General features: G+C 43.5%; 1 protein-coding gene across 3 annotated transcripts in view; it reads left to right on the top strand.

Moving 5' to 3' along the window:
* Positions 1–16,965, top strand: part of LOC106564701 (ras and Rab interactor 2) — a 46,796-nt gene that overhangs the window by 3,526 nt on the left and 26,305 nt on the right. For 2 of the 3 annotated variants that reach the window (XM_014130965.2, XM_014130967.2), the window contains exons 2-4: positions 10,452–10,594; positions 11,629–11,721; positions 16,520–16,620. In XM_014130965.2, the coding sequence (XP_013986440.2) occupies positions 10,452–10,594; positions 11,629–11,721; positions 16,520–16,620 (337 nt within the window). Of the gene's footprint in view, positions 1–4,558; positions 4,810–10,451; positions 10,595–11,628; positions 11,722–16,519; positions 16,621–16,965 lie in introns of those variants that run through there. The other variant, XM_045691182.1, reaches the window with a different exon arrangement.

Genomic DNA, 16,965 nt, shown 5'->3' with positions numbered 1-16,965 from the left:
ATAGACCAACAGCCTATCAACCAAACAATCGACCAGACAACTAAATGGGGTCAGCCCTAATATATACAGTATAAGGGCTGTATAAACTCTGCGCCTCAAACAGCAAGTAAACAAAGTCTGTTTTCACTTCCATCCAATATTTATTTTATTCGGGGACAGCCCTACTATATATATATTTTTTTTTTTTCCACTGACCCCCTGGCACCCCGTTGCGGACCACTGGGGGTCCCTGGACCTCAGTTTGAGAACCCCTGAACTAGAGCATTGGCTAAGTCAGAGGTTGCAAATGCGGTCTAGACACATTTCTCTGCCTTCTGAGGCGACACTGGAATATCCATGGTTTTGTAGTGGGTGATGTCATCAGGAAGCAGGCACTCAAGTTACAGCCGTGAGGATTACACCGTTTTGTTCCCCAAAGACATATCCCACTGAACGCTTTCACAGGATCAGACTGTACCGGTGGCTTTACTCCTGCACGGCATAGAAACACACACACACACACACACACACACACACACACACACACACACACACACACACACACACACACACACACACACACACACACACACACACACACACACACACAGACTTTCTGTCTAGGTTCAAACATCTTCAATATCACAGGTTTTCCTATTATGGCTTGAGGAAATGATTCTTACATTTACGTTTTAGTCATTTAGCAGACGCTCTTATCCAGAGCGACTTACAGTAGTGAATACATACATTTCATACATATTTTTTTTCTTCGTACTCTGTAACTGTATGTTTTAGATTTATTACCCTGCCAGTTTTAAATTCATATTAACTCTCACTGTAGCCTACATAACTTTATACCTTTTATTTTATTTAACCAGGCAAGTCAATTAAGAACACATTCTTTTTTACAATGACTGCCTGGCAAGAGGAAAAATACCTTCCGTTCGGGATAAGGGCTGGGATACTACTGTGGATGTGTTGGTTCCACTTTTCTGGGCTCCGTTATTTACTTAACAAATAAGGAACACTCAAAATGTGCACTTACAAATCATCACAATTTTTATCATAATACAGCTGTAGACAGAAGTCAAAGATCAATCATCAGACATACAACTAATGTCTCTCCTGAGTTCTGCCCCGAACAAAAGAAAGACATCATCTTATATACCTGAGATCACACCTTATCCTATGTCAAACCCTGCATGTGCAGCTAAAATAACAAGTTATTCTTAACACAAGCTTTCTGAGAACCTGTCTCAGCGGTATGCAAATCTGCCCTTGTTTCAGAGAAAAACAGAAGATGTCTCTCTGCGTCTCGCTATCACCCTCATTCCCTTTGCTCACAGAGGCCGGGCTGTGGGTTTTGGCAGAGAGCTAGACACAGACAGAGGCCTCAATATTCAGCTATACAGTGAGCATAAGTACAATGGCACGTAAGCAAATTAATAACAACATAATCAATGGTGGTGGTCTTCTAAATCTCCCAAAATCAACTTTAACCCTACAGATATCCCAAAACTGGAGTTTTTGAATAATCTTTCCTTCATTTTCAAGGGGAACTAAAGTCATTGGAATTCAGAATGTGCCAGACAGAGAGGTTATTGGAGCGCTCAGCAGACCCTGAACTACTCTCCCTACATACTACTATTGTCATGGCTGTTCGAATGATTGGACCAAGGTGCAGCGTGTTTGTAGTTCCACATTATTTATTTATTCGTGAAACGTAATGAAATACACTAAATACTTGAACTAACAAACAACAAACTGTGACGCAGAGAGAAACAAACACTACTCAAAAGATAATCACCCACAAAACACAAGTGGGACAAACATCAACTTAAATATGGCCTCCAATTAGAGACAACGACAACTGGCTGCCTCTAATTGGAGGTCATGCCAAACAAAAACCAACCTAGAAATACAAAACTAGAAACTTAACATAGAAATACAGAAACGGACAAACACCCCCCCTGTCACGTCCTGACCTACTCTACCATAGAAAATAACAACTTACTATGGTCAGGACGTGACAACTATATATTATGGCCTACTTTGGTTTCCTTTCAACACCACAGAGTGCTGGTGGGTTCAGTTTGAGTCCTAGTGGAAGGGTTTGGGTGGAGTCGCCATAACTAACCAACATCCCTCTTGGTTTCTTGGCCTTGCTCCCTCTTTTTGTCTTTATCCATCTCTCTTTCCTCTCCCTCCCCCATCTCTCTTTCTCTGCCCCATCCTTCCTGGTCTCCTAATATCTGCTTCCCAGTGGCTAAGACATCTGAAGAGAGAGAGAGAGACGTTATACATACTTATTTTAAGTTTAGAACTACATCCTCGGTCTTCACCCTTATTTCTGGTTCTCATTTAGTGGGGAGTGGCCCAGTGCTTTGAGTCATGTGACTCAATTTAGAATGTGCTAAAACAACTCCCAACTTTTCCACTTCGTGTTGACCATAGTGCAGAAATCACAGAGTGGAAAGTACGTTTTGATAGGGCGGTGGTGCCTGGTGCTTGCTGTAACAACAGATTAAGTTGAGGTGGTTGTGTTTATTTTGAGCTTGTATTCTCTCCATGTGTTTCTCTAGAGTCCTCTGTTAATGCTGGTCATTGGAATTACAAAGTTTATCCTTCTAGTCACTGTAAACGACTACTATAGTATCATAACAAGCACCATGCCTACTTGGTGGGCTATGTACTGCTGTGCAATGTTTATTATAGTGTTGCTACGATACCAATATCGCGATACTAGGAAGTAAGGACGCAAAAGAAACAAAACATGAAGCGGAGTAAATTTCCTGAGGAAAACAGTCCTCATGTTGGAATCAAACAGCTTTATGTTGTCACCCAGTCATATTTGTTTCTTTTCCAAGCTAAAGCACACAATATTTCATTTTTTTGCCAAGGAAAATCCGGTTTCGTAGTATGGCGATACTGGTATCATGACAACACTAGTTCATGACTCTTTATAAGCTCCTATGCTCAGTCACTACATATCCCTCTGAGAGTAATATGGGTCTACAAAGCATCTCAGAGTAGGAGCGCTGATCTAGGATCTGTCCATATAATGTGATTCATTATGATCTAAAGGAAAAAGGGATCTTAGCTAGCGAACGTCTCAGCTGTCTTCACGTAACTCAACGCGTGTTCTGTGGTCATCTAAATCCACCACGTGTGTCTCCTTCAAGCAGAAAGTTGGCCGGCACAACGGAGTGACGACGTCTGGCGCTTAACGACACTTGTTTGTTTCCTTGGAAGACTGAAGTGTTTTTTTTTATGCAATTACTCAACTTCCTTTAAATAGTGCCAGGTTCTTCTTCTGTCCCCTTCAGGCCAAAGACATCGTTCTTCTAGCTAGATTGTCTGGGTAGTTTATGGAACCTCCTCAAGTATCTCTTTCTTTTCGTCTTTGTCTCTCCTTTCGTTGTTCTCTCTCCATTACAAACCAATGGAATGCTCTGTAGCTACAGTATCTGTTGTTTCGCTTCAGTGTCTATGTTTCACCTTTCCCTTCCTTCCCAACGTACAGTCTGTGTTTTAGGTGGTTCGTGCTTGTCTTAACTGCACGTAAAGGTTCTATTAGGCTAAGTCTTCATAGTTCGTAAGGTGTGAACTTTCAAGCCATGTAGGGCCTCAAGCTTTTTATTCTACAGTTAGTTATATTACGTAACCAGCAGAGCTTGGGGACTTATAGGGCATCAACTAGGAACCCGTGACTCTAGTGTGAATCTCATTCCGCTCTGTTGCCTCCAGGTCTCTCACCCTATCCAGTATTACTCCTGGGTCATATTCAGTAGGGAGAACATGTTGTGAAATTCGGAGGTACAACCTGCATTTTTCCAATCAGAACACGTATTTTAGTTTTCCGTTGCAAAACATTTTTCTACGGTGTAGCCTGTTGAACACTACCTCTGATGTTGCTTCTCTCTCTGAATCTGCCCTGTTCCGCCTCTCTTTGTTGATATTTCTTTCTCTTGCTCTCACAGCAACAAGAGGCCGTTGCACTTCAGTGCTTTATCATCTGGGTGGACAGAGGGGAGACAGAGGGGGAATTTATTGTCTGTGACTAAGGCCTTGAAGGTTCTTGGTCAGTCTGCTATCTGAGTGGCAGAGGATGAATGAAAATAGGAGGAGACGAAGGGGAAAGGTTACCTTCACTGTATGTCTCAGACAGCTCTGACATTTCCCAGATCTCCCTTTAATTGCACGCTAATGTTTCAGCACCAAACATAAGGGTCGCTTAGCCTGATCCCAGATCTGTTTGAGCTGTCTTGTCGACCTATGGACATTGTAACACTAAAGAGTGTGCAGATCTGGGACCAGGCTATGGGCCGCTTGGTTCTTTATGGTCCTGCAACAACTCCTCCTGAACCAGACACTGACCCACATACAGAACAGAAAATCTATCGTGCCATACACAGACAGGATGGTCTGGATACTTCTACCTGCCCGTTTCTGCTATGGGATCAGCTCTGATTAAACTACTGTAACAGTACCTCTGAAGCTGAGGAATCCTCTTCAAGCTGCAGAGAAGCATGTCTTAAGTAAATAAACTCACTCTTACAATCTGTTGATCTCTGTCTCTCTCCCCCTCTCTCTCAAACACACATACACACAGTCACACATACTCCCTCCACTAAGGTTGCCTATGGTCTGAGCAATAACAGGACCCCACCCCCCACATGGGAGCTATGTTATGTCAGTGTTCCAGGGTTGCTGTCTGTGTGTTTATCCAGCTGCCTGCTACCCTTCTTTGTCTGTAATTACAGCAGGACCACTGCACAAGTGGTGTCATTTCACGCAGGATTTCACTCAGGCAGTACGATGGGCTACCCGGTAAGGACACAAGCAGTTTTAAGCAGTACTCTCTCTCTCTCTCTGTGTGTGTGTGTGTGTGTGTGTGTGTGTGTGTGTGTGTGTGTGTGTGTGTGTGTGTGTGTGTGTGTGTGTGTGTGTGTGTGTGTGTGTGTGTGTGTGTGTGTGTTCGCGTGCTTGTGCATGTGCATTATAAAGTTGAGAGGATAGCTTCAACAGGTCCCCATATGTCTCTGTTGAGTTACTTTCTGCTTGGTGTTGCTGCTATGTGCTGCTTGCTGTTGTTACGCACCCAATATGACATACTTTGTGCATTAGGCTGCCTGGGTTGGCTCTCTAATAAAAAACAAGTTGTTTCCCCATACGTCTCGGGCTGGCAATGATAGAGGATGGCAATTTTCTTTAAATTAGTATAGGAGTTGGTAGATGTTGGCAGACGTTGTGTCATGCCAATCCTTTGTGATAATGTAAACCATGGCCTGCTACACACACACACACACACACACACACACACACACACACACACACACACACACACACACACACACACACACACACACACACACACACACACACACACACACACACACACACACACACACACACAGATAACATGTCATAATAATGACTGATTAGGCTACTAGCTAGTCTTTAAACCTCTATGAAAATTGCAGTTGTTTATGAGGAACAGGGTATGTAGAAGGGAGTGCTTCTCTAGTTGTGCATTTCTACATTCTCAAACCTCAACTAATGAAAGGTTACTTACACAGATGCGCACGCACGCACAAACACACACAAACAGCCACAGACACACACACACACACACACTCAGAGAGAGAGAGAGATTGGTCCTGTCTGTGGAACAGTGTGTCTCTGTGTTGCTGGATTGCAGTGCCAGGGGCCTGTCTGTGTTCCTGTGTGGAGAAACTCACTCAGATGGGTCTTTGTTAGTCTGCAGCTGAGGCGCTCACACACACACACACACACACACACACACACACACACACACACACACACACACACACACACACACACACACACACACACACACACACACACACACACACACACACACACACACACACACACACACACGCGCACACTCACAGACACAGCCAATAACAACATTTATCTGATTTGTGTGAATATCCTCTCGCTTTGATGACTATGATTATAAGCATGCATCACTTTGAAATGCTCTCTCTGAACTGGATGTCAACATTCTTGCCGTTGGATACAGTAGAGGCAATAGTCTAATAGTTTCCATCACCTGGATTCTCTCTGTTACTACTGTGATCCAGATGAAAAAGTATCTCTGTTATTAACACTTCTGAAGTGGTGAAGTTTTCTCTTCCAGAGCTGGGTGTTGCCAGGGACCTCACCGTAAGATATTATCACGATACTTAGATGCCGATATGATATGTATTGCGATTCTATATGTATCGCGACTTATCACGATTCTATATGTATTGCGATTCGATATTGCGATCCGTTGGTCCAAACATATTGCTCACTACACTATATGTCTGCTATAGAGGGACAAGAGAGAGCCATGATAAGAACGAGTTCTGATCAGTCATGGAAATAAACGTGCTGAAAACATGTTGGCTCACCATTTCAAATAATAATATTGTGGCCAAGCTAAAGGAGGAGAAATACTTGTGGTGCAGGTACAGCCGACTAGTGCTAGCTAATGTTAACTACCTTTTTTTAGAGAATCGGTTCTTGGAGTCATAGAATCGATATAATATAGTCAAAATAATATTGTGATACTCTACTGTATCGATTTTTCCCCCAACCCTATGGTCTTGTTTGTCTACACTCTCGTCTAGTCTCTACCAAGCTGAGCCAGTGGAGTGAACATAATGACATTTCCACAGTTCATTCTGCCTGAGCTGAACTGCCACTGTACTCCGCACGGCTCCGGGGCTGTCTTCCTGTTAATCCCAATACCCAGCATGCACTGTGTGTCTCATGTTATGGTTTGTGACAGAGTGTTAACCCCAGATAGTTAGATTCCGTGCATTTTAATGAGAGGTATGCGTACATAGTAGCCTACACACAGCAGTGCTATTGAGTTATTAGACTATAGGAACACACATCAGAGGATATTAGAGTTGCTATAGGAACTAGAATATTCATAAAACCAGGTAGTCCCATTGAGGTCAGAAGACTTCTTTCCCAATACCTTTTCTGCTGTCAAGACAACAGATGGAACTTACGGTTACAATGTTTTCCCAGTTGGGTTTTACAACACACCATGGTTGGATTTATAGAGTCATTTCCTGAGAAACTCCCTTGACACTGACCTGGCAGGGTAAACATGTGTTCCTCCGTTATCACTGTGTTCCCCAGCCTAAATAAAACAGCCATGCAGGACTGGAGATAACCCCATGTCTCTGTGAGCCAGTCAGGAAACAGCAGGCCTGTTCAACGACAGGCTTCCAGCCACAGACAGACAGACCAGCTGGGGATAGGGATGGACTGAAAACGCCTTTCACTTCAGGTCTATGGTCAGGTTTCTTTATAGTCTTTCATAATGGTAACGATCATCTCTGTATTTTAGTATGAGAGGCTCATTCGAGAACAAATAGAAGACATAGTTTCTGTTTGGAATGGGAGAATGCGGTGAAATGTTGAACGATGATGACACACTTAAAAGCCTCCATTACCCTGCACACAACACCGAGCGGATCTGATGAATAAGTTCCCTATTAATTCTGCTGAACTCCAGCTGAGAATGTCTTAGCACCGAGACTCCTGCCAGTACTGCGTTATCTGACAGGAAACTAGGCCATTCCATTCCATTCCTCTCCTCTGTTTCTTTTATTCTCTTTTCTGGGGGATCACTTCCTTCCTGTTGGAGATGAAAGTGAATAGAACATCTCACTGAACTGATGCCAGAGAGGGAAGAGAGAGGAGAGAGGGCAGGGGTCCTGAGAGAGAGAGGGGAGAGAGAGAGAGGTATACAACTGTCCCCTTTCATCTACAGCCTCCAATAACACCCCTCCACTATGCATACACATTTTGTGCCTACACATACACACTTTCATTCTCGCACATAAACAAACACACAGACACACACACACACACACACACACACACACACACACACACACACACACACACACACACACAGAAGAATAGTGTCTTGCAGCTCTAGGTGTGAGCATGCCTGGGGATAACGCAGGGTAACATTTATTGGGAAGAATTTGATCCTGGAGGCAGAACTGGACTATTTCCACTAGATGGGACAGCTGCAATGTCAAAATTGGCTATATTGTAAAAATTCTAAAATTAGCTTTTTGGTTTTAATTTTAGATTCGGGTTAAGCATTAGGGTTAGCAGTGGGGTACATCCATTTGAATTCAATCACTTTTTGACAGCACCCCTTTTGATTTGAACGAAACCTTCCATACATATTTGCCCATTGTGGAAGTGCTCAGAAAGTTTCGGTTGAGATTGATATAATTTAAATCATAGATTATGGGGGTCATGATCATTGATGTCATTTCAATCATAGAAATATATTTCATAGAATGGACCTATCCCTTCAGACCACTGCAGTTTAGCTGGTACACCATTGAAATGTACATTTAATTGACATTTGAACTTCTAATTCAAATCAAATGTTATTTGTCACATGCACATGGTTAGCAGATGTTAATATGAGTGTAGCCAAATGCTTGTTCTTCTAGTTCCGACAGTGCAGTAATATCTAACAGGTAAACTAACAATTCCCCAACAACAACCTAATACACACAAATCTAAAGGGGTGAATGAGAATATGTACATATAAGTATATGGATGAGCGATGGCCAAACGGCATAGGCAAGGTGCAATAGATGGTATAAAATACAGTATATACATGTGATATGAGTAATGTAAGATATGTAAACATTATTAAAGTGGCATTATTTAGAGTGGCATTGTATAAAGTGACTAAGGATTATTAAAGTGGCCAGTGATTGTGTCTCAAAGTAGGCAGCAGCCTTTCTGAGTTAGTGATTGCTGTTTAGCAGTCTTATGGCCTTAAGATAGAAGCTGTTTTTCAGTATCCCAGCCTTGATGCACCTGTACTGACCTCGCTTTCTGGATGGTAGCGGTGTGAACAGGGAGTGGCTCGGGTGGTTGATGTCCTAGATGATCTTTTTGGCCTTCCTGTGACATCAGGTGCTGTAGCAATCATGGAGGGCAAGTAGTTTTCCCCCGGTGATGTGTTGTGCAGACCGCACCACCCTCTGGAGAGCCTTGCGGTTGAGGGAGGTGTAGTTGCCGTACCAGGCTGTGATGCAGCCCGACAAGATGCTCTCGATTGTGCATCTGTAAAAGTTTGTCAGGGTTTTGGGTGACAAGCCAAATTTCTTCAGCCTCCTGAGGTTGAAGAGGTGCTGTTGCACCTTCTTCACCACACTGTCTGTGTGGGTGGACCATTTCAGTTTTGTCTATGATGTGTACGCCGAGGAACTTAAAACTTTCCACCTTCTCCACTGCTGTCCCTTCGATGTGGATAGGGGTGTGCTCCCTCTGCTGTTTCCTGAAGTCCACAATCATCTCCTTTGTTTTGTTGACATTGAGTTATAGGTTGTTTTCCTGACACCACGCTCCGAGTGCCCTCACCTCCTCCCTATAGGCTGTCTTGTCGCTGTTGGTAATCAAGCCCACTACTGTTGTATCGTCTGCAAACTTGATGATTGAGTTACTAATTACTACCACAAAGATGACCGCCGGTCCACTCACTGTCAAATGTCAACTTAAATGGTCATATCTATTCTATTGTCTATATTTCTATGATTTCAAAAGGTTTCCTATGGAAGATTTACAGTATAATTTAAAACAACAGATATTCCCTTTCAAGACAACATTCTCTGATGTGTGGACCTCCAACCATCTTTGTGGTACTATTTGAAAGGTGAGATTATTATTTTAATCCCATTTTAATACATTTATCAGCAAAAATATGACACCATCCCTGTATTAAAGAGCATGTTGTGTCTCAACTGATGGCAGGCACAACACAAAAACCTCAGATGGTGTAAAATATGGTCTAAGCTACAACATATGCGAATATGAACAAAATTAGAGTTTACAAATATTTTGATAATTGAGGTAAAACAAAATGACATACAAAGTTTAGTTTAAATCAAAAGGAATGCTGTCAAAAAGTGATTGAATTCAAATGGCTTTACCCAGTGTGGTTAAGTGCAGGGTTAAGGTTAGGTTTAGGTTTAAAATCAGACTTTATAGCTATGCCAGCTAGTGACCACTCTGCCGAGCTGCCTCCAGAACAAGATTCATGACAAGGGACGCTAACCTGCGCAGATAAAATTGTTGATGAATGCCCTTGTTTTGTCTATGGGAGAGGAAATGAAAAGTTATTGTAAGGGTACATCAAGGTTCACTGGAAGACGGAAACAGGCCAAACAGCCTGTATTAACTTACTATGGGAAAAAGGAGAGGAATAACAATGTTGCAACCATGGCTGTAATTGCTGGAAAATAGATTCAATGAAAGGACATGGGAAAAAAGCTATCTAGAGGGACAGAGAGAGGGAAGGAGTTTGATACTAGCCTCTGAAATTTGTTGACTTGCTGTGGCCATAGATGGAATTTTCTCCAGTCTCACCACAGCTAACCTGTCTGTCTGTTTGTTTGACCCCATAGGACTCCAGCCGACGTCAACACGGACGTCTAGACCTAAACACAGACGTCTAGACCTAAGCATGGCTGCTACGCTGCCATCTACGCTGCCATCTACACTGCCCAGACCAGACTGTCACATGGACAGGAGTGGGAGCTTCTTTAAGGTAAGTTAAGCTTACTCTTGTTAGAGAGAGTACAAAGATGAGAGAGAGAGAAAGGGATGAGATAAGACAAGGGGATGTAGGTGATGATATTACATTAGAGAGACAGAGAGAGTTTCATACTGTCCTGGTAGAGCCTATAAGAAGAAGAACAACATCAATTCCAACAACAAGATTCTGCTCTCTCAATGTGGCCAGAAATTGAATTTCCATCAGCCTCACCATCAACTGTATGTGTTGGTGCTTGACTCCATGTACACTCTCAGAAAAAAAGTATTGAATTGTACTTAACGTGGTACAAACGCTTGTCACTGTAGTGGTACCCTGTAAGGTGACATACATTGTTCCATTAATTGTAGGTACGTAATTGTAGTCTTGCAGTTTGTATCTTAAAAGAGCCAAAATATACAAATCTGCCTTTTTAGGGTACCACCACAGTGACGAAGCCGTTTGTTCCTTTTAAGTGGAACAAAATGTACCACTTCTCTATACCAAGGCCCTCATGTGTACGCGCCTCTCCGCCATCCCACTTCTGACACCAATTTAGCAAATTCGGTGGTTTGTTCCAACCGGGATTCAAACCTGCGTCCAGCAACGCCAACACCTTAACCAGTACACCAAGAGGTACCTATTGACAAGGTTGCTCAGTGTTTGGTTAAGGTTGCTACAATATTAATTACAGCTCTTTATTGTCACATGCGTTTATGTTGCCTTTATAAAGACTTCAGAACTGGCAGCAGACATGCTCACACTTGAACTAACGTAACCACAGACCATATAAACTGGTACAACATTTCCAATCACGGGTGGCCAAAAATAACTAACTGAAAGCCACGCCCCCACTAAGCCATACCTCCGATGATTGTATAAAAATTTACCATTATACTAGATTATCCAGACGTGTACCCTAAAAGGTACCGAACAGTGGCATGTGAGCTCATATGTGTACCTCTGAAGATATATTGTGTATTTTGATATTTTTGTACCCCAGGGAAAAATACTGTACCCTAAACGTACCCTTTTCTCTGAGAGTGTAGGTCTCAGATGGACTCACAGACTCAGACCTAAGCATGTCTGCTACGCTGCCCAGACTAGACTGTCATGTGGACAGGAGAGAAAGCTTCTTTAAGGTAAGTTAAGTTTACTCTTAAGTTTATTCTTTAGCTTACTTTTGTTCCAAGGTTTATCTTATGTTGCCACATAGTGTAATAGCGCTCAAGTTGAGGACAGATGGAGAGTGTGAGGTTTGAACAATGTCTGCTGCAGTCGTTGGAATCATAACAAATGCACACACAGCAACCATAAAATACAAAGACACGCATGCACGCACGCACGCGCACACACACACACACACACACACCATGGAGTAGTTGTCAGCCCTTTATGCAGTCTCTGGTTAAACCCTTTCATGAAGTTGTTTCAGGAACACGGTCTATTCCTAGAGACATAATGAGCACAGTCCGTTCCATTGTGTCTTAGTTTCCTGCTGCTGTTTCTTCCATCAGTATCCTCTCCCTTCATCTCTCCCTCTTTAGTCAGACCACACTAACTGCCTCTGAGAGTAATCCAATCGTCATGTCATAATCGTTCTCTTACCCAGTCTTTATGACTGCGGTGTGCTATCCGCTATATATATCCGGTAATAGAAGGATGCCTTATACTGTAACTGTTGCATATTTTGCCATATACTGTTGCTTAAGTTGATAACGTTTACACAAGGTGTCTACAGTAAATAGAGAATTGAGATGAGGTTATGGATGTGTGCAATGTGAAGAGTTACAGAGTGAATGGATAAACTGACAGAGACGTGAGATTGTACTGTCTCTTCTTATCTCTTTTCTCCCTCTGTCTCTCCATCCCCTCTCTCTCCCTCTCTTTCTCCCTCTCTCCACTCTCCCTAGCCCCAGTGAAAGCGCTCTCTGTAGGTCAAAACAACATAGTTCCCCATTGACTCCATCAACATGGCTTTAACTTCAGCCCATGCAGAGAATCGCTTACCTCCGAATCTGCACTCCTTAAAGAGCTAGAATTAATGACGGCATTGTTGTCGGACACAGCCCTCCCGAGAGAGAGAAAGACTGTGTGAGAGAGAGAGAGAGAGAGAGGTGGAAAGAGAAAGAGAGTGAGAGAGGGAAAAAGCATTGTATCCAATGCGATGTGATTGATACAAATGGGAAAATAACTGAAAGAAAGAGGTGGGTGAAGAGTAAGAGAGAAAGATAGATAAAGAGAGAGAGGGAAGGATATGTGTTATTATTCCTCAGCATTTTCCTGGGGCACCAGTAGGTTCAACCTCCCCAGGAAGGAGTGGTCCACCCTCAATAGGTTCAGGACTGTCCACGGCCCATGCCTGGCCAAATCAAATCAAATGTTATTAGTCATATGCGCCGAATACAACAGGTGTAGACCTTACATTGAAATGCTTACTTATAAGCCCCTAACCAACAATGCAGTTTAAAAAATACGAATAAGAATTAAAAGGAACAAGTAACTAAAGAGCAGCAGTAATATAACAATAGCAAGACTATATAAAGGGCGTACCGGTACAGAGTCAATGTGCGGGGCCACTAGTTAGTCGAGGTAGTTGAGGTAATATGTACATGTAGGTAGAGTTATTAAAGTGACTATGCAGAGATAATGACAGAGAGTAGCAGCGGCATAAAAGGGGGGGGGGGGGGGCAATGCAAATAGTCTGGGTAGCCATTTGATTAAAAGTTCAGGAGTCTTATGGTTTGGGGGTAGAAGCTGTTTAGAAGCCTCTTGGACCTAGACTTGGAGCTCCGGTACCACTTACCGTGCTCTAGCAGAAAGAACAGTCTAAGACTAGGGTGGCTGGAGTCTTTGACAATTTTTAGGTCCTTCCTCTGACACCGCCTGGTATAGAGGTCCTGGATGGCAGGAAGCTTGTCCCCAGTGATGTACTGGGCTGTACGCACTACCCTATGTAGAGCCTTGCGGAGCAGTTGCCATACCAGGCAGTGATGCAACCCGTCAGGATGCTCTCGATGGTGCAGCTGTAGAACCTTTTGAAGATCTGAGGACCCATGCCAAATCTTTTCAGTCTCCTGAGGGGGAATAGGTTTTGTCGTGCCCTCTTCACCACTGTCTTGGTGGGCTTGGACCATGTTAGTTTGTTGGTGATGTGGACACCAAGGAACTTGAAGCTCTCAACCTGCTCCACTGCAGCCCCATCGATGAGAATGGGGGCGTGCTCTGTCCTCCTTTTCCTGTAGTCCACAATCATCTCCTTTGTCTTGATCACGTTGAGGAAGAGGTTGTTGTCTTGGCACCACACGGCCAGGTCTCTGACCTCCTCCCTATAGGCTGTCTCTTCGTTGTTGGTGATCAGGCCTACCACTGTTGTGTCATCGGCAAATGTAATGATGGTGTTGGAGTCGTGCCTGGCCGTGCAGTCATGGGTGAACAGGGAGTACAGGAGGGGACTGAGTACGCACCCCTGAGGGGCCCCTGTGTTGAGGATCAGCATGGCAGATGTGTTGTTCCCTACCCTTACCACCTGGGGGCGGCCCGTCAGGAAGTCCAGGATCCAGTTGCAGAGGGAGGTGTTTAGTCCCAGGGTCCTTAGCTTATTGATGAGCTTTGAGGGTACTATGGTGTTGAATGCTGAGCTGTAGTCAATGAATAGCATTCTCACATAGATGTTCCTTTTGTCCAAGTGGGAAAGGGCAGTGTGGAGTGCAATAGAGATTGCATCATCTGTGGATCTGTTAAGGCGGTATGGAAATTGGAGTGGGTCTAGGGTTTCTTGAATAATGGTATTGATGTGAGCCATGAAAGCACTTGATATTAGCCTTCCAAAGCACTTCATGGCTACAGAGGCATTAAAGCAAGCCCCCATGTGCCTGTGGGGTAGAGCAAACCATGCACCACATTTTTGAAGTCTGTCCAATCTACAAACTCAGCGGAGGTCTACTCACCCTCAACACAGCAGGACCGGAAGCAATCGCTTGGCTAAGGGACTTTGCTTTCGCTAAATAAAATATATAAGTGGTTCCTCTATAAAAGTCATTGGGCTGAAACAGGGCCTGTATTCATGCTGCCATTTAGTTCCATAGCAGGGCACTATGCCCAGAGTAGGCCATTGAAGACCTTTCATAATAAATGTGTTAATTTGACCTCATTTTCTGGGAGAGGGGCCTCTCTCAACCTCTCTCCCTGTCTAATTTTCTTTCAGACTCTCTTGTTCTTTCTCTGTCTCTCTCTCTTTTTCCCTCTTTCTTTTTCTCTCACTCTCTCTGTCTCTCTCTCTTTCAGACACTGTCATTCTTTGTCTTTCTCTGTCTCTCTCTCGCTCTCTGTTTGTCTCTCTTCAGTTTAGAACTATACTCAGCTCTGTCTTTGCTGACTAACGTTGTAAAACACGTCAGACCACCAGAGACAGAGACAGAGCTGGCTCCACATAGTCCCTGTTATAGTGTAGTAACAGGGGGAACCAGTGGTCTGTGGTTAGTGGTTTCAGTGGTCTGGACTGTGCAGCTATGGGGAGTGCAATAGATTAGCGGATCTAAGGTTAGTTTTGTGTTTTCCCCACCAATCGTTCATGATTGGATTGGGAAACAGTAAGGTGATCCTAGATCTGTGACTGTTGGCGACTTCTACTCAGAACAAACGATTAGGGGGTCTGTGGTGTGGGAAATATTTCCACCTAGTGGTCAGATTATGTAACACAGTTGGTACGAAGCTACAGTCCTGGCCAAAAGTTTTGAGAATGACACAAATATTATTTTTCACAAAGTTTGCTGCTTCAGTGTCTTTAGAAATTTTTGTCAGATTTTGCTATGGAATACTGAAGTACAATTACAAGCATTTCATAAGTATCAAAGGCTTTTATTGACAATTACATGAAGTTGATGCAAAGAGTCTATATTTGCAGTGTTGACCCTTCTTTTTCAAGACCTCTGCAATCCACCCTGGCATGCTGTTAATTAACTTCTGGGCCACATCCTGACTGATGGCAGCCCATTCTTGCATAATCAATGCTTGGAGTTTGTCAGAATTTGTAGGTTTTTGTTTGTCCTGGCCATGGACCCAAAATATCAATGTTTTGTTCCCCGAGTCACTTAGTTATCACTTTTGCCTTATGGCAAGGTGCTCCATCATGCTGGAAAAGGCATTGTTCATCACCAAACTGTTCCTGGATGGTTGGGAGAAGTTGCTCTCAGAGGATGTGTTGGTACCATTATTCATGGCTGTGTTCTTAGGCAAAATTGTGAGTGAGCCCACTCTCTTGGCTGAGAAGCAACTCCACACGTGAATGGTCTCAGGATGCTTTACTGTTGGCATGACACAGGACTGATGGTAGCGCTCACCTTGTCTTCTCCGGACAAGTTTTTTTCTGGATGCCCCAAACAATCGGAAAGGGGATTCATCAGAGAAAATGACTTTACCCCAGTCCTCAGCAGTCCAATCCCTGTACCTTTTGCAGAATATCAGTCTGTCCCTGATGCTTTTCCTGGAGAGAAGTGGCTTCTTTGCTGCCCTTCTTGACACCAGGCCATCCTCCAAAAGTCTTCGCCTCACTGTGCGTGCAGATACACTGTGTTTCCTGTCCCAGGGAGGGAAGTGAGGTATACACAGGAAAAGTGACTAACCATTTCCCTGCTCCTGGCTTTCTCATGTTGTGCCTCCCTATCTGTTTGTGAGGGACACTTCTCCATTTGCTCTCTATCTCTCTACCTCTCTCTTTTCATTCTACTTTCAAACTTTCTCAATGTCTGTTTTCATTCTTTACCTCTACCTTGATCACTCTAGATCTCTCTCTCCATCTTACTCACAATACTGTTTCGTTTGCTCTCACTTTCTCACCCTCTCCTCCTTTTCTCCCTCTGTCTCTGACCTAGTCCCTCTTTCCTTCTCTCCCATGTACACTTGTTCAGTCCCTCTCTTTCTCTCCTCCTCTGTGTGTAGCTGATAGACACGTTTGCGCTGGAGATAGGGGAGCTGAAGCAAGAGATGGTCCAGACCTCCCCAACAGAGGACAGAGACCCATACCCTATGGTTCTACAGGGGTAAGTCCAATCCTCCTCTCCTCCTTTCATCCTCTTCTTCTTGCTTCTTTATCTTATTAGGACTCTTAGTACACATTTTTGTCAATGTTTGAATATAAGTTGTTGTGATTTGTTTCAACAATGTAGTTGGATAGAGTAACACAGACATTTAGTGATGGGGAGCCTTGAGTGAGGCAAATGAAAGGGATAGTAGACTACATTTTATTTGCGTCACTATTCACATCCTAGATGGTTCTTTGTGGGACACTGCATCATGTACTCTTTCACCAAAAGATGGAGACAGCGCCTTATTTTCTCTTCTCTCTCTCTCTCTCTCTCTCGCTCACACACACACATTCTCTCTCT

The sequence above is a fragment of the Salmo salar genome, chromosome ssa12 (genome assembly GCF_905237065.1).
Source record: "Salmo salar chromosome ssa12, Ssal_v3.1, whole genome shotgun sequence".
In the NCBI taxonomy this organism is placed as follows: Eukaryota; Metazoa; Chordata; class Actinopteri; order Salmoniformes; family Salmonidae; genus Salmo; species Salmo salar.
This window is presented reverse-complemented; position numbering and strand designations above follow the sequence as displayed.